This window comes from Grus americana, chromosome 1, assembly GCF_028858705.1.
Source record: "Grus americana isolate bGruAme1 chromosome 1, bGruAme1.mat, whole genome shotgun sequence".
Taxonomy (NCBI): Eukaryota; Metazoa; Chordata; class Aves; order Gruiformes; family Gruidae; genus Grus; species Grus americana.
In genome coordinates, this window is record NC_072852.1 from 6,910,089 (window position 1) to 6,935,405 (window position 25,317).

A 25,317-nucleotide genomic window follows, 5' to 3' on the forward strand; every position below is an offset into this window, starting at 1 on the left:
GGTATGAAAGACAGATTTGAGTCTGGCAGTACCTTTAGTTTGGTTTGACCAGTTAAATGAAGATAAAAATGTATTTTGCACTACAAACAGATGACACAAGGTGGGGGGTTTTTTATTAAAAAAAACACCTCTAGCCCATCCTCTAAACATGTGAGACACAGCAGCCAGTCAGACTATTATTTTGCACTTTGATCAATGCAACTCTGCAAGTCTCTCATGCCAATAATTCTCCTCTTTTGAGTTGGTATTGGGTGAGATTATTAAAACAAAACCAGAAAATTAAGATCACAGTTTATACTCCTAGCTTTTGCAAATGACAGGTTATGGTTTAGCAGTGTCGTAAACTATAATCAATAATCTTGCTGCTTCTGTAATAATGCAAAAGCACTATATAGATTGTATCCATATTGCTTAGTCTAAAAATAAACAAGTACAAATTAAATAGGACATACATCATATATATACATGCATGATTCACAAAAAGCAATTATTTGTGCTGAGAAGAGCAAGAGTCCAGTTTTGAGGTAATAGGATAATTAAAAATAAAGACAAAGCAACGTAAGCTTAATTATTATTATTTTAACATGTTAAAAATACAGTCACATCAAAATAGGATACACAGTTATAAAACTGTTGCGGATGACATAAGAAAATAGTGTGTATATATTTTATATATAAAAATCTACAGTATTTACTAATGCTGATACATATTTTGGAGCCTTGTGTTGCTTGCACAAATAAATTGTACAGCTTTGTTATGAATTACAGAACCATCGTTAAACATTGAGATTATTACACTTAGCCACAATATTATATACATACATTTCTAAGCTGCTGTAAGCAATCAGAACTAAGGTAAGCCCAAGTCATATTTATCTTCACAATTTTAGTTTAGAGTTTCAGTGTAGTGCTTTGCTACTGTTACTTCGCTGCAGTTTGCAATTTTTAAAAAATAAAATTGCCCAGTTCATTAAAAATTACATCAGACACATTATATACATAAAAAGCTTTTGAAATATACTAAGTCAATGTTACTTCCATTTGTAAAAATTGTTTTACTTCTGTACCTTAAAACTTACAGAGCCAACCCGCAGCAATAATAGGCACTAAAGCTCATTCTTTAAAGGAAAAAAAAAAAATCCATTTCTATGTTTTCAGTCAACAAATCTTACAAAACAAGAAGATAACAGGACAACCTTCCAAACCATCCAAAACTGGTGTTGATACCAATGTTTGGTACTTAAGTATTAGAAAAATCTCTCTGTTAAGCACTCCAAGGACCTCTTCTGGCGAGATCCTTATCCGCCTCAGCTCCCATCGGTTCGATGAGAGGTCAGTGCATTCAGCACCCAGCAGCTCGCAGGACTGTATCCTATGTGCGCCACTTAACCTGCCCTTTTTTTTTCTTTTTTTCCTTCACTCCCAATTCACAGTCAAGGAAAGGAAAATGCAAAGTAGAAAAGGCTGCAAACACTAATTAAAAATACTTACGTTACCGGGAGTCTAAGCTTCCTATTAACAGTCAGGATCATTTTAGTGTAAAACACCATGCAGTCTCTCAGCAGCCTGATAGTACAACAGCACGTGTCCAATCACAGACATGAACCTACCGGCTCTTTGGGGTAAAAAAGGGCAAAACCAAAACGGAATTGACATGACAAAGCTTAAGAGAAGGGACACTGCACACTCGCACAGCTCAGGGAATGTCAAGCCTCACCCAAATCTCAGACTCCTGCGTGTACTTTGCAAGAGTGTTGAGGAGCTGGTCATTCTCCGATACCTGCGAGGTTTGGCCCTGAACCACTTTGTTTACTCTGACAGCACAGCATGGCGAAAAGCGAAGGGCGCAGCACCATTCTGTATCTGGCATTACTCACTGGGCTCCAATATGTTGCATATAGGATGACATTCTGAAGGTAGATTTGGGTGAGAAGGTAAAAATTCTCCACTTTTGATGCACCTAAAAAACTAAACACTGCCCTGAATTTAAAGCACCATTTCTTAGCCAGATTAGAGAGACATTTTTGGCTTTCTGCTTTTGCCTGCCTGCTCCTTCTTGCTGAGAAAAATGACGAACAGTAGTCAAAGGAGAGGAACTTAACTCTCACATAAGATTAAATTAATTATCCCAAAGCATCTCTCCTGCCCAGAACAGATACTGGGATGCTGAGGCAGCTGTATAAAAATGACAGAAATTCCCATTCAAAATGAATGGTTTCGCAAATAAATTACAAAAAAAATTAATATGAAATAAAAGTACTTCACAAGCTTTGCCCAAAGTTAAATGCATTTACATTTAAACTCTTTAGCTCTTTTCCATATGCGTTTGTGCATTATAAGTGCACACTCACACGTGTGCACACACACACACATCTATACAGTGCATTAACAATGTCAGTCAAAATAAATCTTGTAAATGTGTTACAGGTTTTAGGCAGAAAGCTCGTAACACAAGTTATTTAACCATAAGGAACAATGACAGTATCAACCACATTGCGTACATGATCTTATTGCTATATCTACGTGCATCAGATCACTGCCAATAGCTTCAAGGCAAGTCTAAGAACTCAACTAGCCTTCAATGAAAGTCTGAAACATCTTTGAAATAGTGTTATTTTTGAGACTCATGTGAACTGTCCGCATTTCATAGGAGAACTGAGGTGGACTACCACTAACACAGTAACTGGGTTTAACTGGGTTTGGTTCTTGCCATTTTACTAAGAATAGACTATTCTCAGAGAAGCACGGATTCATGCATAGACAATCCATCATTCCTATTTCGATAGTGTTGGGCTTGAGCTGATGGGCTTGAATATTGGTATTGTGGTGAACCATGCTCTTCAAAGGCTGGTGAAGTCCTGTATCTTATTGGACTATCCACACAAACAGCAGGAAGACTATGGTCTTGAAAAGGTGTTGATGGAAAATGCTGGTATTTCTGGAAATTATCCAAGTGGCCTTTGTTAATATCTTGGCTCCAGGGCTGCCTGTAGGGTTCGTGTCTGTAAATATATGCAGCATCTTGCCACTTTGTATCTTCTGGTAAATAATCCACTGGAGGGATTATGAATTTGACACCTGTGGGGGACCTTGAGTTGCTGGTATAAGCATCAGCAGGGGCTACTTCTATCTGACCAGGGGCTTGTGAAAGAGGATTTTGGCGACTGGCAGGATAGGAATTCATTTGTAGTTTATCCAGAGAATAATCTACTGAAATAAAAGAACCATATGGCCTACCAGAAGGGCTGGATCGATTCCCATGGTAATGTAGAGGTACAGAACTTGTATTGCCTATACTGGAAACGTGCTTTGGAGAATTTCCATGGTAAGTAGGTGGATTACTGTAACATGGCAGTGGCTGTTTTACATTCAGTCCATGAGGTGGTCCATCAGATGGTGATGAATATTTTGGAGATCTGGGTTGTGAAGTGAAGGTGTAATTATTGGGTATTTTTAATGGAGAAGGTATTTTTTCAGTTTGCTTTCTTGAACTATTAGAATACGTTACGTGCCTAGGGCTCTGCGGATGAGCTCTCTCAAGCATCTCTTCAACCAGATTCTCATTCTCAGCTTCTGGAACATTGTCATACTGAGAAGCATTAGACCCTCGCTTACCTTCATCAGCATCCAAAACCCTCATCTTTTGCTTTACATTCAAAGGCTGCGTTTCTCCAGGACTTGGCGGTGGTCCTGAAACCGAATGGTTTATTGGCCTTCCTTTCACCTCTGCAGTAAGTTTCATAGTCTTTTCAATTATTTTGATATCAGACGGTTTATTCCACTTAGGTACAAATTCCCTTCTTGTATTTGAAGTAGCATTAGAATTTTGATTAGCAGCTGCATTGTTATACTGTCTCGAGTTGTCTTGCTCTGTTGGCTGAGGCTTTCTTCTGGTATCTACCTCATTCTTAGCCACACTACTTTGTGTCTCTATTGGTCGAGTCTTCTGCTGTTTTAAGGAAGGTTTCTTTTCCAGTGAATTAATTCTTTTTCGGTTATTTGGTGAACTTTCTGGTTCTTCTCCTGGGGATGGTCTCCTCTCTGTCCTTCTTGTTGTTTGTGTACCAGTGCTGTTCTGTCCATTAAGCATTGGAGTGGAGTTAAGCACAGCAGGCTGAGGTCCTGATGGAATCTGCCCCAATGGCTTCTTTGGAAATTCATCTTCTTTACCTAAAGCAAGAAGAGTAATAACATAAATTCACCTTTGTACAGAAGTCATCTTTGATCTGTTGGTCATGCAACCAAAAATAGCTATGAACTCTATTACCTGGGCCTCCCTCTGGGTCACCATTCTGCTAAACACCTCACAAGTTTTTCTGTATACTGACATCAAACAAATATTTTGTTTAGGCTCTCATCTCAACTAGTTACTCTAGACTTTCATTCTACAGCTGATGCAATCTTGCCAAGCTTTTGCTCGTTCATGACACTGCTGCAAAAAATCCTTTTGCTAGATGACATTTTGGTTACAGTACCTACTCTGTATTTAAGCCTCCTCACACTGTCCCTGTCGCATTAAGTAAACTACTTTCTCCACTTTAAAAATCCTTCCCAATATCCCTCTCCCAATCTATTGTTTTCCATTCATTCATCTTTTAATGTTCACCTCTGGTAAACTATACTATCAGCTCCTCCCTCACATGCACAAGCTTCCTAACAGACATCTTTGAACTTTCTTTCACCTCTTTTTTTGGGTGGAGCTTCTCATTAACATCTGCACAGTTCAGTCCTTGTTCCCCCTCAATCCCTGCCTAGACATTTCATCGTCAGTATTAAAAAGCTACAGTATAACTAAAAGACTCTATGCAGAATCATATTTTTTTCAGTTCAGTTTTCCATCAGTTATAGAACAATTGAAGTAGTTAATGCTGATACTGGCTACGTCATGATTTCATTTGAGTGTTCAATGGAGGAGTTTTGCTGAACACAAGGACATGATTTACAGAAATAGGATATGAATGGAAAGTTCCCCCAGACTGGAGCTTAACACATCGCAACAGCCAGTGGTAAAGATCAGTTATGTGGGGACCCAGAACAATCCACATTACCACTACAGAAAGAATAAAGAAGCGTTTCATTGCTTGACGCTGCTCATAGAACAATTTACATCGAATTTTCCACTGCAGTCTTTCTCCTTAGCAGTCAACGCCCTTCATATTCTCAGCCAAAGCCTTTTATCATATCCACTTGCATATAACTTATTTAATTGTGTAATACATTACTTTCCCATTATAAGCAGAAAAGGTCACATACTTCTCATTAAGCATATTAATCTAAATTTAATTTATTTGATGTTCAGTATTTCTCAAAAAAAAAAACCAAACTTTTAAAGTCAGCATAACCAAACAAATCCTACTCAACACTGTATCTATTTATTAAGCAAAAGTTCTGCTGAAAAAAAAGAAAAAGAAATGGCTACCCTTGCTTAAACGTTATGCAAAATAAAAATGGCTGTCAGTAAAATAATTTTGTTTAATTCCTGCTTCTTCCTAAGACAAGAACAGTAGAATCATCAAAGATCACAAAGTTAGCACCTCACTCTTTCTAGCTATTTGTACTTAAAATTCCTTTTATGTGTCTATATGGGTTCACAGGAACGAACACATACAAATGTCTCTATCCCTGACATGAGTGCTGTGGTTAGAAGTGAGCTATGTTCATTTTTACAGTCAATAGTACGAGCTCAATTTTTGACAACTGGTTCATGATAGAGATACACAGAGGAAAGTCAGCAGCCAAGGTCAGTATTATTTATTATAACAACATAACAAACTACCATCACAGATCAGCTGCTATATAAACTGAATGAAAACTTACAGTTTGTGCCAGCTAGGATGTAGCAGGAGGACAGCAGAGAAGAATACAATGACGCCATGTGTCATGACAAGATAACTAAATAAAAAGTACTTAAAAACAGTCTGGTTTTGCCAAACAATTAAACTAGCCTTTTCTTGATTTTCAAAGTCTTCATATGAAGCCAAAGGTCATATGCAAACCAACCCTTTCCTTTAGAAATACGTAACTTCAGAAACCTCAGTTTACATAAAACAAACACAGCCTACCCAGGCTTTCTGTAGAAAACCCCTCCGCTCTGCTTTTCCCCTAGTTATCCTCTGCTCAGTTATGATCATACAATTATTTAGATACACAAACCTATGCTCTTACACTGAGAATACTCACTGTCTACCTTGCTACAACTTGGCAAAAGGAAGATACTCATGCTGAGCCCTCTCTTCAATTACTCGTCCCCAAAGTGGAGATTCCACGTGTTAAATCACCTTACAGGATTATACACCTGGCATGCTATACGCTGTGAACGAAGAACACCTACGTAAACGGTTGCAAGACAGTACAGCAGGTTATACGGTGCGGTAGAGCCTCAGCATTAGGCTCCAACGAGTAGCTCTTGGAATTACAAGCCTCATGGTTTGTGTTCTCTCGCTGCGGGGCTCCACTTTTCACAAATCAGGCTAAAATCTGAAGCATGGATTTATAAACTTGCACTCCCCAGCAGTGCACCATTGGAAGAACAGTTGAGGGGACAGAGGAATGAGTGGCATGGATGTTGTAAACAGATTATTTAACAGCTGTGCAATATACTGCCTGCTGCACCAGCCTCTTCAAAATTGTTCTTTATTCTTTATGAACAGGAGTTCACTTTCTGAACTTGCTTCAGTTTGGCAAATGGCATTTGTATCATTTAATTCCATTTGCACTCACAGTGTCAGGCAAAGCTGAAGATCTTGTCTCCTAAATAAAGGTAAATTTTGCCCATAACAAATATTCCTGATATTGGAACTATATATTACGGTGCTTTCAATCTTACTAGTTTTAAACGTTAAAATAGCATGAAGTCTGAATTAAGAAACAATACTCAAAGTACACACCAACCTTGTCATCTAAATCATACAGAACTAGTCTTTATATGCTGCTAATCCATTTATAACCTCCAAGTGATCCATAGTATTCATGGGATAGCACAAAATGGCTCCTTGACATCTCTCAATTATTTAATTTCTGTCCTTGTATGCAATAAATGTTTTAGAAAAATTATTTATTTTTCCACGCTTGAAATTCAGCTATTCAAGCTATATTAAAAAAACCCCTTAAGACAAGTTCCTTTAGTAGCTGCCATGCTTCCTTCATTTGTACAAAGACGTTAAAAGCATGAACTGGTTTCCTTTCTTCCAGCTTTTACTCTAAGAAATGCATACAGAGCAATATGAGAGCCTTTGAAATATACTTGGTTGTACAATAAAGGTGGGGTTTGTGTGAGTTTTTTGGTTTTTAATTTCACACACTTGAGGTTTCTTAATTACCACTAAGCTCTAATAAAACCCAAGTGAGAACACTGCAGACTTTTTTTTGAATTCTATCTAGGCTGCTTTGAAGATTACTTTGTCATCTTTCCTTCACGTTTCAGGGTAAAAGAACACACGACAACTACGTGTATGTGTGCTGCACTGTATAGATGATGTATGCTATGACATGAATTACAGCTGTAAAATGAGTATCAGAGAAGTCTTACCAGTTCTGTTGTGAAACTGTTAAAACTCGACATTAATTCATGTACTGAGTAACAAGCAAAGAATTCTAAGACAATAGTTTATTTACAAGAAAGCCTCTGCATTCTAACAGCATGATACCGTGTTTATAGGCTGGTAATACCGGAGCTTAGCCCTTCCAAGGAAAACAAAAATATGAACAATGCCTGTGTGCAGAGGGAGGGTCAGTGGGGAAAAGAAGAAATATAGCTTTAAATCTTAGCCACAGGGCTTCCACAGAACTTGGTATAACCTAGCCTCAGACAGAAACAACTGACACAGCTTGCTTAATCAACCACATTTGCATGTGAAACTTTAAGAAAGGCCACATCACTCAAGGAATTCAATTCAGTAATCAAAGCTAAGAAGCATGGGCCTTGTTCTGGTTCAAAAATGCTTGAGCTTGTATCACCTCCTGCCATAAAAACCACTGGAAGGAGAGGAGTTGTATAAGGATCTACGATGCTGCAGCACAAAGACATCCTGCAAACCGGCCACCTTCTAAAGGAAAACCAATTTGTTTTAAACTGTGAAACAGATACTTAATTCTAATTTAACTATACAAATCATACACACATATACATATACACGCACAGAACCGTCACTTCCAGTGGAACTACCAAGTACTTTAAAAAGAAATAAAAACTCCTTAAGTTCAAAAAAAAAGTCCACAAAATTAAACAAGTAGAGGATAACCAAATCTATCACCGTGCACATTAATACGAGACATTCCTCAAATGCACAAAATAACATGCAAACTATGGCAGTGAATGCTTTAAGCAGTTCACTATCAGCAAGAATAGCAAGAAAACCATGATGCTGCATGCTGGCAAGAAAGAAAGAAAAAGGGTAATAAAAGCAAAAAGCGGAGGAAAAGAAACCACAACACAAAAGCAAACAAAAGAAACTAAGTCGCAACAAACATCTCTATCATTAAGAGGTACACAATAGCTCACCAGAGAAGCAGGCAAAAGTACCAATTCTTCTTATAAGCCGCATATCTTATCTACCAATTTTCCACTCCAAATATGCCTAAAGCCTCGCACGCAGCTCTCAACCATCATCTTTACTACTTCAACTGAACACACTGTTCAAGCTTCTCAGATCTGAGCATGCAAACATTTTATTTTGAGGTTTTCAAGGACATTCAATTGAATATCTGTTTATGCTGTTGATCTGAAGTCTGTTAATTCACTTTCTGGCCATACCATTCTGACTGTAGAACGGAGAAACGTCTGAATTCTACAAGAAGTATTTCTGGGATAAGTGCTTTTCTATACAATCGATGATGTTTACATGAAAGGTTTAAAATCATTTTAAAATGAGAAGTTAAGAGAAAGCTGTCCAGTTCAACTGAGACTGTTTTGGCAGCGACCACTACAGTCATCGAACGTCCCTTTGTCTTCTGAAGCAAACAGAGCAATCAGATGTTTTTCCCGGGTTGCCAGTATTTGCATGAGACGCAGAACAGGGTGACTCTCATCTTTCTCTCCCCCTCTCCCTTCACCTGAGCAGGTTCCTAAGCAGAGTTTAATTACTGGCTTTTCCCAAAGACAAACAATATAGCTTATATCAGAGTTTACAGAGCTGGGAGTATAGGATTTTCTGTTTTTTCTTTAAAAGAAAAAGTAGTGATTTTGTTGGCTTGTATGCAGTATAGCATAAAATAAGCAAAAAAAAAAAAAAGAAAAAATAGGGCAAAAAATGGGTGAGGAAGGAGAGAAATGGAAGTAGAGGGAGACAACTGAAGCAAAACAAGAACAATCAGGTGCTTGTTTGCTGCTGGTAAACATATTACCCGACATGAAAAGGAGGAAAGCAAATATGAGCAGATCTGACTGTTCCCAAAAAGGTAAGAAATTCAAGTCATATTAAAGAAAGTTTTACTCTGCTGACTTCTTCCTGCTCTAACAAGTCTTGGTCACCACCCAGTGGAAGTCGATCTCAACTACAAGACTTTCACAGATAATTGCTTCAGGAGGCACTAACAGCCTCATGCATTGAATAGCAGACATATAATTGGAGTAAAGTGCTTTAAGTGCTCTCTCCGGTGAATAACAGTCTAGTCCTTAATTTCAGCACCAGAATACATGCACTTTGACTGTTCTAACACAGTTTTCAAGGATGGTAATGGTCATAAAAACAACTCTTAAAATGACATCTTGATATTTTGTGTTTATTTTCCATCAGTGATGTCCCATCTTACTACTTCAGTTTACAAGTCCAAGGGAATTTTAAAGAAATTTAAGTGCCTGCACTAGAAGCTCAAGCTGCTGTCAAAGTCAACCTCTGTGCCTCCTCCTTCATATGCCATCATCGGCAAAGGAGTTACTAAAATGAAGTCTTGCCTGACAACTTGAAGGTAGAACAAAACACACCGTTTGCCTTTCTGCTGCTATGTCACTTTTGTAGTACTGACAGTAAAGAAAACTTACTTTATAATCATCTGCATTTAGATAAACAATAGAAATGTTAACGAATTTGGTCATCAACCAGAAGAGAACAGCTGTATGTCTGTAAGCTGCCTTTGCAAAAAAAAAAAACAAAAAAAAAAACAACAAAAAAAAAACCACAAACCACCCAAAACCAAAACAAAAAAAAACCCAAACCCAAAACAACAACAAAAAACCCAACCCACCCCCAAAAAAACCCACAAGTTAACCTCTTCACTTTACATCTCTTATTCCACATTTATGCCAGAAAATATACTTTCTTCAAAAGTCAGTTTAAAAATAGGAATATGCACAATGACCAACATAACTATCTGGACCATATTTTTAAAAAGCATGCAAGTTTTAAACAGTAAAGATTTTTAAATGATGCAAAGCCAATGTCCAAAACTACTGAAAATAATACACTAATTATATTAGTATAATTCCATATATTAATTTCCTTCATAATACTGTAAAATATTCGTATCACGCAAGAAACAAGGCAGAAAAATTAGGTTAGTTGATTAAAATATGAAGTGCATCGTATGGAATAGCTACTTGTGTATTCTTCAAGCACAAGTGAAAAATCCAAAATTCCTCTGAAACAAAACACAACCAAAAGAGAGACAGCATCAGAAACAGGAAAGTCAAGCTGACTTACGTATTTCTATTGTTTTGGCTGTCAAAGGTGCGTTAACAGCAGAGACTAGACGTTATTTAATAGATTATCAACATAGTATATACTTCTGCACTATCACCGAGGAGTATTTAAAATAGATACTTGAATAAAAGACATTGATAATAAATTTAATAAAACACACCTTTAAAGATAAATAGCAGATAAACATTTAAAAATTTACGGCAAATGCCGGACTCAAACTTCGCTTGTTTTCCCCAAATACAGAAAAGGCTGGGAGAACTAGAATGAAGTCAGAGTTTAAAGCTGGTGTTATCACGCACAAATACAGTTAAGATGATCACAAGGTCAAGGGCAAATTCCGAATTTCCAATACTGCTTTGAAATTAAGGTACAAGACCTTTATCTGTGATTAAAGCCTTCTCAGCTGCTGTAAGATCTACTAAACTTTCAGTCACTAAAAAAAAAAAAAAAAAAAATCCAATCCCGGGTCCCTCGCCCTCCCTTTTCAGGACACCTTATATCAAAACACAGGTGAGAAACTGTCTCAAGAACAGACCTGGAGCCTTTGGCCTTGAAGGTGGGCCTGTCTTGTTTATGAAGCACTAGATTAATAAACTATGTTCAGACATATATTTTTAAGTAGAATATGAAACTGTCACTGGTAAGCACTTTTGTTTATTAGAGACAGACACTATTAAAATATATGTATTAATATATAAATATTGCTTATTAGACATTGCATTATTTATGTAGTCCTACAGGAATAACTTATAGCAAAGCTGGAAATTCTATCCAAATCTTGAGAGCATTTAAAGAATTTTGCCGCTGTTTTGAACAACATCCAAGGAAAGAATCTGCATCAAGAAATTTTAGAAATCAGTGCTGTATATCAAGAAAATTCCTTTCACTATGCTCTAGACATCATCCTTGAATTAAGGAAGACATTGTCCGCTCTGTGTCAGACCTGTCTCCTTGAGATGTCAACAGGAGTCATACAGATTTAGATGAGCATGCTGTTCAAGAACCTGCTGTGGTGTGGACACCCTTCATAATCTTCCAGGCAATCCAGAAAATACCAATTGCCTTTTCTACTGAATTTGCTTGAGGATGTGTCAGAGGAGAAGTATCCTAAAGAACAGTTTCTACCGTATAGCTGTCACAGCCTGCTTCTCTGAGGGCTTGCCAGTAAGCGTGCTTATCCCTACAGTTTACTGTCTCCATAGTCACTGGAACAGGGAACTGAACCTTGAGTTTTGAGAAAACAGCACTTAAGTTGCAATCCATCCTCCGAAGGTTGTAGTTGCTGAGTGCAGGCAATCCTGTACTGGCCAGCAGTTAGACTAGAAATTGCCAGAAAAAGGAATGAAAATCCACAGTCTGCTTTTATGCAAAATAGCCCTAGCATTGGCAAAAACATTTCCCTGACATCCAAAATTAGCACGATCAATTCAGCAGCGCCTCTTAACATCCACGTTCTGGCTGAGAATTTTAAGGGTTTCATCAGTGAGAAAGCACTGAACAAAGTTCTCTGCTCTGAAGGGAGCACGGAGCTCCTAATGTAGTGGGAGAAGCCATGGAGGAAGCAAGCCAAAGAAAGCTACATCAGACATAAGCAGACATCCACTTTAAAGTAACGCAGAAGTTATTACCTCTTACCCAACTAGGGCAGAAAAATCTATACAGCCTAACAAAGGATGCCAGATGGAAAATTCCACTGAGCTTAATTAGCTCACTGCTATTCCTGGATGACTGATACTGATGCAACTGTAAGATGGAGATTTTTTTTAATTTTTCCTCACATGCATTTTTACTTTAGTTCTTAAAGGTGTAATTGTTGCTCAATGAAAAAACAAACAAACAAAAAAACCATACAAGATAGGAAGTAGTCCTCTGATTTCAGAAAACTAAAATAAACATTATTTTCTCAGGCTACAGTGGATAGTTAAATGAACGGTCTGCTATTTTTTGTGTTTATTACTGCATGATATACAATGGTTTCATAAGTTTTATATGAAATTGAAAGAAAAGTAGTAAAGAGACACTGATGGTAGTAAAGATAGTAGAGTCAGACAGACACGTAAGCAAAGCTGAATATCTAGAGAATGCTGAGACCCTGTAGGAAAATATTATTGCCCGAAGACAGTGATTAGTAAAACCAAAAAGAACATCAGAGTGGGGAAAAAAAATTTAAAAAAAAATCAAAGGCTTGTGAAATTCATATGAAGAACAAATGAGGCAGCCTCACTCCACTACAGATAACAGCAGACAAATCAGCTAGATTTCCAAGGATTAGGATGAAGGCACTTTATTTTGTGAAAGGTTAAGTAATGTTCCCATTTACCCCTGGCAAAAATATACCACACAGAGAGGCTCTCTCAGGCTACTTTGAAATTAAAAAGAAAAAAGCTCAATTCCTCATCCAGTACTTCACTTTGCCTTTGCTTTTCCTATTCTAATATTAAACCTGCCTCATGTTGAACAAAAAAAAAAAAGTCATTTTATTGTTATTGATGTTGCTTTAGCTATCCAAAAGAAAGAACCAATATGACTCAAAACAATTACTGCCCTGTCAGCTACTCTTACCAAAAGTTACACATAAACATACAAAGCATGAAACCAAGCAACTTGCATTCCATTGCCAAACTGTCTCGTTGTGAAGACTCATTCACTGCCTTCTACTTTATCACATTCATGAAAAATCTACCCATCTACAAACAATTAAAATTTCCAGGGGAGGAACTCCCTCACTGTTCAAACATAATCATGGAGCATTCTGCATTTAAAATTTAACAGAAAGCACTCCCGTGATCTATCTTCCTTCAACATGATGGAGGGGAATTGATGCTAAAAGAGAAAGTTGCTCATTGCTGTTATTTGCTCATATCTAGTCACCATGTCCAAACGTCAGCTGTGACAAGATGTCTGACAAAGCAGGCAGCTGAAGAGAGCAACTTGCTCTGAAGAACAAGTCAAGAGCGAAACCTAGCTTGTGGAAAAAGGATGGAGAGAACGCAGGATGGGAAGGCTGCGATTAGAAAGGGGAAGAAGCAGTGCACGTGGTAACGTGGAGAAGAACTGCAGACTCACTCAACACAGTCTGTAGATGAGAAGGACCAAGAAGACTGAGCAGACAAAAAGACAAGAGCAGGAACTAGACTTAGACCTACTGTGGGTGGGAGAATGCGTGCTGGAGAGATGTTACAGAAAGTCAGAAAGAGAGTGAAACACAGAAACAAGGAGCAAGAGAAATGGGAAAACCTGACAAGAAGCCAAGATGATGGGAAATAAATGTACAGGAAGTGTTTGTACTCCAGAGGGACAGATCTGGTGAAGAACCAAATGAAACCGGTATCTACTTGTGATGAGTAGTCCTGAAACAGCCCAATATTGCATGCAATAAGGTCTACAGAAACAGAAAAATGAAGTTTATTAATGAAGGAGCTTCAGGAACAAATTACCAGAACACCACTACATCAGCAACCTTTATTCTGACACAACTTCTGAAAGCTAACCAGAGCAACTTAATGAAGTTATTTTAAAGTAATTTCTGCCATATATTTAAAATTTCAAAAAGCTTATGTTCTTTCCCAGATACTATTTTACAATTAGCAAGGATAAAAAAAGGACTCTGAATAATCACAAGAAAAATTCTAATTACAGATTGTGGAGGTAAGGATAGAAAAGATAATAGATTCTTAACACAGAAAGAAGAGATCCCATACACATTTCAGGAGTTCAAAACAACCATCTCTGCCTTGCAATGGAAAAGCACAAACATAAAGGCTGAGAAGAAACAAAGAAAATTCAGTTAAACACCCAGAAGGTCTATCACCTGCAAACAATTAAAAATCAGGATTTGACTAACAGAAGAAACTATTTGACCTGAAGTTTGTTCCATAGCTAATCAAGCTACAAAACAATGTGGATTCTCAGACAATGTCGTAATATTTAATCTTCTATCTTACAGATTTTATAAATCGAAGTAAATATAATTATCAGAACATGGGATGTTTTAAAGTGCTTTGCCATTAGCTTACAACCAGTAAACAAAACACCAAAAAAAGAGGAAGCTCATGAAATGAAGGGTGTTGATTTTAAACAGTAAAATATTTTTTGGGAAAAAAGCCCAAAACCTATGCAGCGATGAAGACAGAAATATCGGTACAATTTTTAACAGCATGAATTAACACTTTAAAAATGGACAATGTGTGAATAGCTCCAAATATCTAAATCTGCATATGTACAAGTTTCTTACCAGCTACTGGTAAATCCAGCTTTGCTCGTTTCAATTCTGATATAGAATTTTGGAGCTGGTCTATTACAAAGTCATCTTCATAGAAGAAATCCTTGGCTAAAGACTCCTGCAGAAATTCTACAAGCTCTTCCATTTGTAATTTCATCAGATGTTCTATACAAGAAGAAAATATTATACATTAAAATATCTTGATTATAAACATTGGAAAATGTACTTATGACATTACATGCTTTTGTTTTCAAAGTAGAATGGAAACCACTTATTATTCTGCAGGTAACAATTCTACACTAGAAATCCATAAAATACATTAAAAATTCACTTACAAACCAGCATGGAAATGCTTTCTACTTATCATTCTCTACCTAGGACAATGTTTTACAAGAAGGGGCATCTTCAGAAAGCTAACTACTAAAGTCACCCTACTTCAGCCTTCTTATGTCCAACAGCTTCAGGTCTTTATTTGTCAGCCTGCATCCTCAACTTACAAAACACTGCTGTAGGTCTGTACAACATATGTCATCTCTCTTAATAAGAGTTTTGAAAAGCAGTAAAACATTTTTAAAATTGATATTTATGGTATCCTCATTCACAATTGAATTAACTTCCAATGAAATGACAATAGCAGTTCCACTTCAGAAGCACTGCTTCAGGCTCTGTGAAAATTCAGGTACTTTTTGCTACTTCAATTAATTCAGGTCATATTTCGAAAGTCATTTTACAGTTATCAGATTATTTTTCTTTCCCTTTTTACACAGCAGTAAGGCCAAGTTTCCCACACAAACCTATTTGGCTTGCAAGTCTGTAACTGCATATCTACGTAGCTTCTTTAATCACATGTATGACGTCAAAAATTTCAGAATGCATGATTTCTACACAGAAACCATCAAAAATGTTTCTGCACTGTAATAAAAATGCTCTTGGCATGTATTCCACAATGGCACTTTGACTGGATAGCTATCCCATTAATGTTTTTAAAGGTAGACAAGAGACTGGAAAACAATTGAGAGTCTGTCTTCTGCCACCTTCCCTGCCACTCCTCTAATATAGTCTCTGTTGACATAAGGTACTATTTGCAAATAAGATAAATCAAAATGCTAAGTGTAATGATTTCCCTCTAAATATTTAGCTTTCTTAAGTACAACAATTACACTATTTAACATCTTTGTCGGTGACATGGTCAGTGGAATCAAGTGCAAGTTTGCTGATGACACCAAGCTGTGTGGTGCAGTTGACATGCTGGAGGGAAGGGATGCCATCCAGAGGGAACTGGACAGGCTTCAAAGGTAGCCTCCTGTGAGCCTCATGAAGTTCAACAAGGCCAAGTGCAAGGTCCTGCACATGGGCTGGGGCAATCCCAAGCACAGCGACAGGCTGGGCAGAGAATGGATTGAGAACAGCCTTGAGGAGAAGGACTTGGGGGTATCGATTGATGAGAAGCTCAACATGAGCCAGCAGTGTGCACTTGCAGCCCACAAAGCCAACTGTGTCCTGGGTTGCATCAAAAACAGCACAGCCAGCAGGTCGAAGGAGGTGATTCTGCCCCTCTGCTCCGCTCTTGCAAGACCCCACCTAGAGTACTGCGTCCAGCTCTGGGGGCCCCAGTACAAGAAGGACATGGAGCTGTTGGAGAGAGTCCAGAGGAAGCCACGAAGGTGATCAGAGGGCTGGAACACCTCTCTTATGAGGACAGGCTGAGAGAGTTTGGGCTGTTCAGCCTGGAGAAAAGAGGGCTCTGGGGAGACCTCATAGCAGCCTGCCAGTACCTAAAGGGGCTACAGGAAAGCTGGAGAGGGACTGTTTACAAGGGCAGGGAGTGATAAGACAAAGGGTGATGGCCTTAAGCTGAAGGAGGGGAGATTTAGGTTAGATGTTAGGAAGAAATTCTTCCCTGTGAGGGTGGTGAGGCACTGGCACAGGTTGCCCAGAGAAGCTGCAGATGCCCCATCCCTGGAAGTGTTCAAGGCCAGGTTGGATGGGGCTTTGGGCAACCTGGTCTAGTGGAGGGTGTCCCTGCCCGCAGCAGGGGGGTTGGAACTAGATGGGCTTTAAGGTCCCTTCCAACCCAAACCATTCTATGATTCTATGAACAAACTAAAGAATACACCCCAGTGAGACAGTGAGGTAGTATTACTATAGTTCAAGGAGGATAAACTAGCAAGCAAATTAAGACATCAGTTCTGCAGAGTTCCATGCAGACCTCTGAATTTAAATAGAGTTAAAGGACTTCACTAAGAAAGCCAAAGTCCCAGAGTAAGACTTTATCTAACTTGAGCTACATGATATCATCTGGAGAAATGCTCAAGTATATTTAGAAGCTAACATCCATCCTTAAAAGCTTTTTGGAACCTTTGGAACATGAGGTGCTAAGTCACTTTGGGGAACCAGGCATAGTTGCTTTGGACAATTCTTGTATTCAAAATCTCAAATTTTACTTTATCTAAACGCAAGAGATGGAAGAGAAGGCCATCCATGCAGACTACAGAAATTCTGAATTTTAATTACATTCTTGGGCAAACAATGGTATATAGAGAGATATACACTGGTAATTCCTCATTGCTGAGTTGTTAGCTGATAGAATTTCAGGTATTTAGTGGCAGACTCTGGAGTCTTTGTGCACTTTTTATTAATTTAAAACCTGTAGGGACTAACAAGCCATTTCCAAACCACGGAAGTACATTTTTCCCCCCATTGTTTAATCCGCAATAAAGCTCACCTCATGTAAATGTTTAAATAGCTTTCTTACTGAAATAAATATTTTTCTTTGGCAATCACACACATTAACAAGGCAAAGATTTTGATCTTTTAGTCCATAAGGAAAGAAAGATACCTGCCAGAAATAGCATAAGGCAAATGGGAAACAGATTTTTTTCAAGACAAAGTCAAGCTACACAAAATAAGAACAAAACCAGCTGAATCTCTGTTTAGTATTCAAAGATTGAATTTGAGAGACTTCTTACTTCTGTGTAGTTTCAGAATTGTGTAAGACATAGCAGTGAGAATCCGTTCTCCTTCAAGTATGTAGATATCCCATATCCTGAGGCTTAATGTAAAGGGAGTCTGCAATGACAGAATTAGGCAACACTCTGAAAACTGTCTGTCCCAAGTCACAATTAAAACCAGAAACAGAAAATGGAAAACATACTCACACGATCAAGGAAACACTGGAAAAACCACTTTGTTGTGTAAAAGCTAGTGGACATATCCTGGGAGTCCTGTAAAAACCGTAGAAGTTTAAAAATACTCACAAAAATCAAGTAATGCCTTGAACTGTCCATGAAAAAGCATTTTTACCTTGAGTCTAATGTACCCAATATTCATAGAATCATTAACTGCTTTGGGTTGGAAGGGACCTTAGAGATCATCTAGTTCCAACCCCCCTGCCATGGGCAGGGACACCCTCCACTAGACCAGGTTGCCCAAAGCCCCATCCAACCTGGCCTTGAACACTTCCAGGGATGGGGCATCCACAGCTTCTCTGGGCAACCTGTGCCAGTGCCTCACCACCCTCACAGGGAAGAATTTCTTCCTAAGATCTAATATAAATAGACCCTCTTTTAGTTTAAACCCATCCCCCCTTGTCCTATCACTCCATGCCCTTGTAAACAGTCCCTCTCCAGATTTCCTGTAGCCACTTTAGGTACTGGCAGGCTGCTATGAGGTCTCCCCAGAGCCTTCTTTTCTCCAGACTGAACAACCCCAACTCTCTCAGCCTGTCTGCATAGGACAGGAGCTCCACCCTCTGATAAACTTCGTGCCCTCCTCTGGACTCTCTCCAACAGCTCCATATCCTTCTTGTACTGGGGCCCCCAGAGCTGGATGCAGTACTCTAGGTGGGGTCTCGCAAGAGCGGAGCAGAGGGGCAGAATCACCTCCCTCGACCTGCTAGCCATGCAGGATTAATTAAAGAATTAATTTAACTACATGAAACATTGTTACTTCAATCTAACAAATACAATTTATGTCTTTTATAGTTTTTCTTCATCAACTTTACCACCTGAAGAAACATGCATTTGGAGATGCAGAGGTGTAACACGTCTTAAACCTCCATCTTATTCTTGGGACAGAGGTAGCAAAGGATTAAATCCTCTCTCAAGAAAATAAATCAATATTCTGGAGCAACCAAAGTTCAGACACCGGGTTTAGTCTTTCATTTCTCTATAGCAAGGCTGCCAATTCATGCCAAAGGTTGAAAAGATTTTCTGACAAGAATACCTATCTACCAGAAACCAGTCTAAAACAATTGAATTCTCTGAACACAGGACCTCAAAAACAGCACTTAGGCTGATAAGGAATTTCATTCATTAATTAAGGGGAATTAATTAAGGCCTAATTTCCCTTAGAGCATAGATGGTCCATCTGACACACTACCCCATTCAGAGATGGCTAAAGGCTCTTAGCAGTTTCATTGAGCGCTTCAAAGTTCTTTGCACAGTTAGAGGAAAAGCCAAAGTAAAAGCCGAAACATTAAGAAATTCTGAATTTTAAGTTTGGGATAACATCATACTCTATGCTTGCCACATTCAGCTTTTCCAAAAATTTCAAGTATAGAAACACTGACTAAGCAATGGACCAAATCTCTCTGGTTTATCTGCAGGCCCTACCTTCATCTTTCTGCAGGTTAAAATGGGCTCACCTTAGTGATACATTCACAGTAAGAAATGAGGAAAAATAATTCTTAATATAATTGAAATAATCTTTATGAGGTTTTCATTTTGGTAGTCTTTAAAAAAAAGCAGACAGAACGAAAAGCACTTTACTCTGAGATTTTTCTAACCTGTAAGAATGGTCATCAGCCTACTGACAGATAAAATGGACCATGCTTTTCTCTGACAAAAAAACCCTGATTGCTCTTAAATTCAATGCCACTAAACTAATTCACACAAAAACAGAAGTTCTGATTTAAAACTGAAAAGAAAAATATATATAATAACTATATAGAGAGTGAATGTTTTCTGGATCCCTCTAAACAAGTGACCAAGAACTCTCTCAGAAGGGAGCTATCAAAGCATTTGATTCAAATTAGCTTTTCAGTTACTAAAGCAAGTTTCTGCACTTCTCAAACTTTTTCAAGTGACTCAAGGTGAGGTGGGGGAGAAGACAGGGGAAAGGGATGGATGACAAAAAAAAAGTTCTTCATTATTAAATGCAGTAATAAGAGGTATATAAGTAATATACAAAATTGAATAATGTGCCAGCCCCAGGCTGTATCATCTCAATCATGCATAATTATTTTTGGATTTTTAGTAAGTATAAGGCTCTTTTACCATTTACTGTGAAAACCACCTAATCTTCCTGAGATTATTCTATATTTTGTTCCTGAAACATGACAATCTCAAAAACACGAATAAGACTGTATTTCTAAAAAAGAATCATCATCTTGCATGTACTGTAAAAACTAAATCCACAACTTTCATTTCAGAGTCAAGTTAGTTACAGAACTGGTCTTGATTTATTTATTTTTTTCTTAATATATGACAAGATCATCTTGCATGACTAATTTTGACTTGACATTTTAACAGAAGAGTGTTGGTTTTTTTCCAGCCAGATCTGCCTAATTCCATGTCATGAGCAGGTCTTACAGCATGTTGTTAAAAAAGACATTAAATTCTATTTTATAATACAACAGGCACACATTAGATGCAATTCATCATTGCCAAGGTGCTAGTCTGCTCCCAAATTGTCTTTTTTTCTTTTCCTAAGGAGATGCAGTAAACAGAAAATAATATAGTCTTGGGAAGATAATGTTTGTAAGCAGCTATCACTCTTAGAAGAATTTGCTGCCACCGAGATGTAGTTGCAACTACCTTTTAAGACTTGGAGATGGATTCTGGCAGAACCAATGTGATTGTAAAAGAAAATTCTTGATAACTATTGGAAGGGCAGTTCTTTCCCATTAGAAAAATAATTTGTTCCTTAGAATGTACACAGCAAATATTAGCAAAAAAATAAAGAACATACTATTTCCTATTTAAGGGCATTAGAAGAGATAACACTCAACATTTAGCTTTGTGAAAATACTACTGAATATGTGCAAATTTTAGAAGGACCATTAACTTCTCTTATAAAGGTTATTTTTTAAACAGAGATTAAAACTGGTTGGTTGCAAAGTCACCTCTGTCCAGAGATGAGCCACAAAGCTCTACAGACAATAAACTCTTCATAAAATGTTTAACATCGGCTTGCCACACAGTAGTTTGCACAAGGCTAGGTAGAAGGACCACATAGTTTCCGAGGTCAAAAAATGAGACAGACACACAATTTAATTACTCTTAGCATCCAATTTTATCGTAACTCTACCAAGGTGCACTATAAATTTGTCTATAATGAAAAGAGCAACACTTCTGCCTCTTAGAGCTCTGCATTTTTTTCTGAGGTTTGAGGTATTCTTAACCTAGTGGGTTAACCTGAACTGAAACAAGGTAGCAAGCTGTAAATTAGTATTGCTTTTATTATGATATAAATACTTACCAAATGCTGCTTAAGTTTGGACAAAAATTTTTTCAGTATTTTGTCATGATGTTCTTGAAACCTCAACAGTTTTGGAAAACCAGGAATAAAAAAACCTAAGAAAAGAAAGTTGAACATGTAACAGGTGTATGTACTATAAAAATGACATTAAAAGGTATTCAGAGCTCTGAGAACATTATCCTTTTATAGACCACTGAATCTGAACAGATATTCAGAGCAATATTATGATGTCCACATATAGATATGCACATAGTCCTGCCTAAATGACTACAGCAAAACATCAATGTATTCCCTCAGTGACTGTTATTAGATTAGTAATGGTAGATGACAGCAGATCCATCAGTCCTATGGTAGTCTACTCACTCTAAGATCATGGGGAAATCAAATTTGTAATTATTCTTTAAAAAACAAAATAAAACCCCCACAACCCACACCAACTAAAACTTTTAAAAGCAAAAAGACATAAATTGGGATTATGCCCAGCAAATTCATGATAGAAGGGCAAACAGCATAGCCAGGTATTAGAACTGTCTGCACTGAAGAAAAGACCATAAAAAAAACCCAAGAGGGATATTCTGCCAAAACAAATTTAGTTAATATATAGTATAAAGTAAAGATTCTGAGCTCACACAACTGAAACTAAGAGCATATAAAAAAAACTTAAGCAGTTTTAGCACTCATATGCTGGAATGATCATATTCTGCTTGAATGCAGAACCGCCCACTGTAGGAGAAGATCAGGTTCAAGAATATCTAAGGAACCTGAAGGTGCACAAGTCCATGGGATCTGATGAGTTGCATCCGCGGGTCTTGAGGGAACTGGCAGATGAAGTAGCCAGGCCACTCTCCATCATATTTGAGAAGTCCTGGCAGTCTGGCGAAGTTCCTGCCGACTGGAAGAGGGGAAACATAACCCCCATTTTTAAGAAGGGTAAAAAGGAAGACACGGGGAACTACAGGCTGGTGAGTCTCACCTCCGTGCCTGGCAAGATCATGGAGCAGACCCTCCTGGAGACTATGCTCAGGCACATGGAAAACAAGGAGGTGATTGGTGACAGCCAACATGGCTTCACAAAGGGCAAATTGTGCCTGACAAATTTGGTGGCCTTCTACAATGGGATTACAGCATTGATAGATAAAGGAAGTGCAATAGATGTCATCTGCCTGGACTTGTGCAGGGCATTTGACACTGTCCCGCACAACATCCTTGTCTCTAAATTGGAGAGACATGGATTCAATGGGTGGACCATGCGGTGGATAAGGAATTGGCTGGATGGCCGCACTCAAAAGAGTTGTGATCAACGGCTCAATGTCCAAGTGGAGAACAGTGACAAGTGGTGTTCCTCAGGGGTCAGTACTGGGACCAGCACTGTTCAACATCTTTGTCGGTGACATGGACAGTGGGATTGAGTGCACCCTCAGCAAGTTTGCCAACGACACCAAGTTGTGTGGTGTGGTCGACACACTGGAGGGAAGGGATGCCATCCAGAGGGAACTGGACAGGCTGGAGAGGTGGGTCCATGCAAACCGCATGAAGTTCAACCAGGCCAAGTGCAAGGTCCTGCACATGGGCTGGGGCAATCCCAAGCACAACGACACGCTGGGCAAGGAATGGATTGAAAGCAGCCCTGAAGAGAAGGACTTGGGGGTATTGATTGATGAGAAGCTCAACATGAGCCGGCAGTGTGCGCTTGCAGCCCACAAAGCCAACCGTGTCCTGGGTTGCATTAAGAGGTGTGACCAGCAGGTCGAGGGAGGTGATTCTGCCACTCTACTCCGCTCTGGTGAGACCCCATCTGGACTACTGCATCCAGCTCTGGGGGCCCCAGTACGAGAAGGACATGGAGCTGTTGGAGAGAGTCTGGAGGAAGCCACAAAGTTGATCAGAGGGCTGCAGCACCTCTCCTATGGAGACAGGCTGAGAGAGTTGGGGTTGTTCAGTCTGGAGAAAAGAAGGCTCTGGGGAGACCTCATAGCAGCCTGCCAGTACCTGAAGGGGCTACAGGAAAGCTGGAGAGGGACTGTTTACAAGGGCAGAGAGTGATAAGACAAAGGGTGATGGCCTTAAGCTGAAGGAGGGGAGATTTAGGTTAGATGTTAGGAAGAAATTCTTCCCTGTGAGGGTGGTGAGGCACTGGCACAGGTTGCCCAGAGAAGCTGCAGATGCCCCATCCCTGGAAGTGTTCAAGGCCAGGTTGGATGGGGCTTTGGGCAACCTGGTCTAGTGGAGGGTGCCCCTGTCCATGGCAGGGGGGTTGGAACTAGATGATCTCTAAGGTCCCTTCCAACCCAAACCATTCTATGATTCTATGATAAAAGGAAACCACTAAGATCCCATTCCAACTGAGTTATCAGCAGAGTTAAAAACAGGCTCAGAGCAAACACATAATACTAGCCAAAAAACTTGAAATGTAAAAGAAAGCTAGCACAGCTACACAGCAGGAAAAGAGATCATTCAAAGAAGATCCTTCAAAAAGCTGAAGTTGTGTTCAGATCAGAAAAACAGAGATGATCAAACACTGGCAGTATAAAAATGTGAAAAAGCAAGCCTCCCCGCCCAAAACACAAAAGGCATTAAAAAAATACTAATAGATCTATTTTCAAACACCTTGGAGGCAGAAAGTCTGACAGAGAACTTGTAGACTCAACAGTCTGTGAAGATTTTTAGAAGTGCTCAGAGAAGATAAAAGTCAATATTAAAAACAAATTAAATTTTAGCATGGAAGACACTGGGGAGGTTCCCAAGTCAGAACCATAAACAGCTCTAAAAGAACTCAAAGACTAACTAGCCGAAACATTAAGGTTTCTATGACACCTCTTGCTTAAAATACCAGGAGTTTGGAAAACGGCTGGCATGTCAGCTTTTCTTTAATGGGTGTTCAGTCTAATATCTGTCCTATATTCAGGCCAATACTCTGAGAAGAAACCAAGAGAAATCTTAATAAAGAAAGTTGCTGTAAGTGGACGTCCAGACGAATGTGATGTAGAGAGGAATCAACATGTTTTTTTACAAAGAGAGGTCATGTCTCAAATCTACTGGGCTTCCTTGAAGAAATCAGTGAGCACACAGGCTTGGTATACAACCACTTCTGTGTCAAGAACAATTGAAACGCTATGTCTGATTGGCCTGCAGCAAAGAAACAGCTGAGGGAAAATACCACCGAATGCCAGCAGTGAACAGGTTATAAACATTCAGCATCTTCTCTAAGGCAAAATCTAGAGGGCATCATCGCGAGACCATCATGCAACAGAGCCAAAACAAAAATGGAAGAATACAGTCCATAGTCAAACGCAATGACTTATTTAAGGAAGAAGTCTACTGGAGACTATTAAAGGCAAAACGAATTTCCATCTCAAGAAGTTCCTCCAGAAATTCTTTCAGCCTCTAATACATTTTGCAGGAGGTGTTGATCTTTGGTTGCCTTATTCTCAGACACTTTGCCGAGCATCCGTTGCTGGTCGCTATCAGAAACAGCACACTGGGTTAAATAGGTCCGGCACAGCAACTCCATATTCTTAGGATTAAAAAAGGCTACCAAAAAACCTCAACAGTTTTTACTTATAAATGATAGGCAGTATGCAAACTGGAAGAAGTATGGACCCACAGAACACGTCACTTAAAAAAAAAAAGATAAAACCAAAACGCACACACATAAAAAAATCACACCCAAAAAAACCTACTAAAAAAGTCCCAAACCAAAAAGAAATTTCTTTCTAGTTACCAATTATTATTAATTCCATGCGTGGTCACTAAGCTGCAAGATTTACTATCTCAGATTCACACAGGTTTAGTATTTTATGGATACAAATACACATTCTATCATACTTACATGTCAGGTCACATATTAGGAAATTTTACTAATATAGGTGAGGTGTTTGGTTTGTTCTTAAGGTAAACAGTGAATGACTACATCAAAGCTAATTAGCCATCATTAATAACATAAAGGTGCTTTTTCCATGGAAACTTATTCTTTTAATT

The 25,317-nt window shown here is 38.7% G+C and overlaps 1 protein-coding gene across 8 annotated transcripts in view; it reads right to left on the bottom strand.

Annotated features, from left to right (window-relative positions):
- Positions 1-512: 512 nt before the first annotated feature.
- The window catches only part of USP6NL (USP6 N-terminal like), a 128,235-nt gene continuing 103,430 nt past the window's right edge, over positions 513-25,317 (bottom strand). For 6 of the 8 annotated variants that reach the window (XM_054802010.1, XM_054802030.1, XM_054802020.1 and 3 more), the window contains 5 exons: positions 21,340-21,434; positions 18,018-18,083; positions 17,829-17,928; positions 14,872-15,024; positions 514-4,170 (listed from right to left, as the gene is read on the bottom strand). In XM_054802010.1, coding sequence (XP_054657985.1) covers positions 2,735-4,170; positions 14,872-15,024; positions 17,829-17,928; positions 18,018-18,083; positions 21,340-21,434 — 1,850 coding nt within the window. In that variant the 3' untranslated portion in view covers positions 514-2,734. Of the gene's footprint in view, positions 4,171-14,871; positions 15,025-17,828; positions 17,929-18,017; positions 18,084-21,339; positions 21,435-25,317 lie in introns of all 8 variants that reach the window. The other 2 variants (XM_054802001.1, XM_054801991.1) reach the window with 1 other exon arrangement.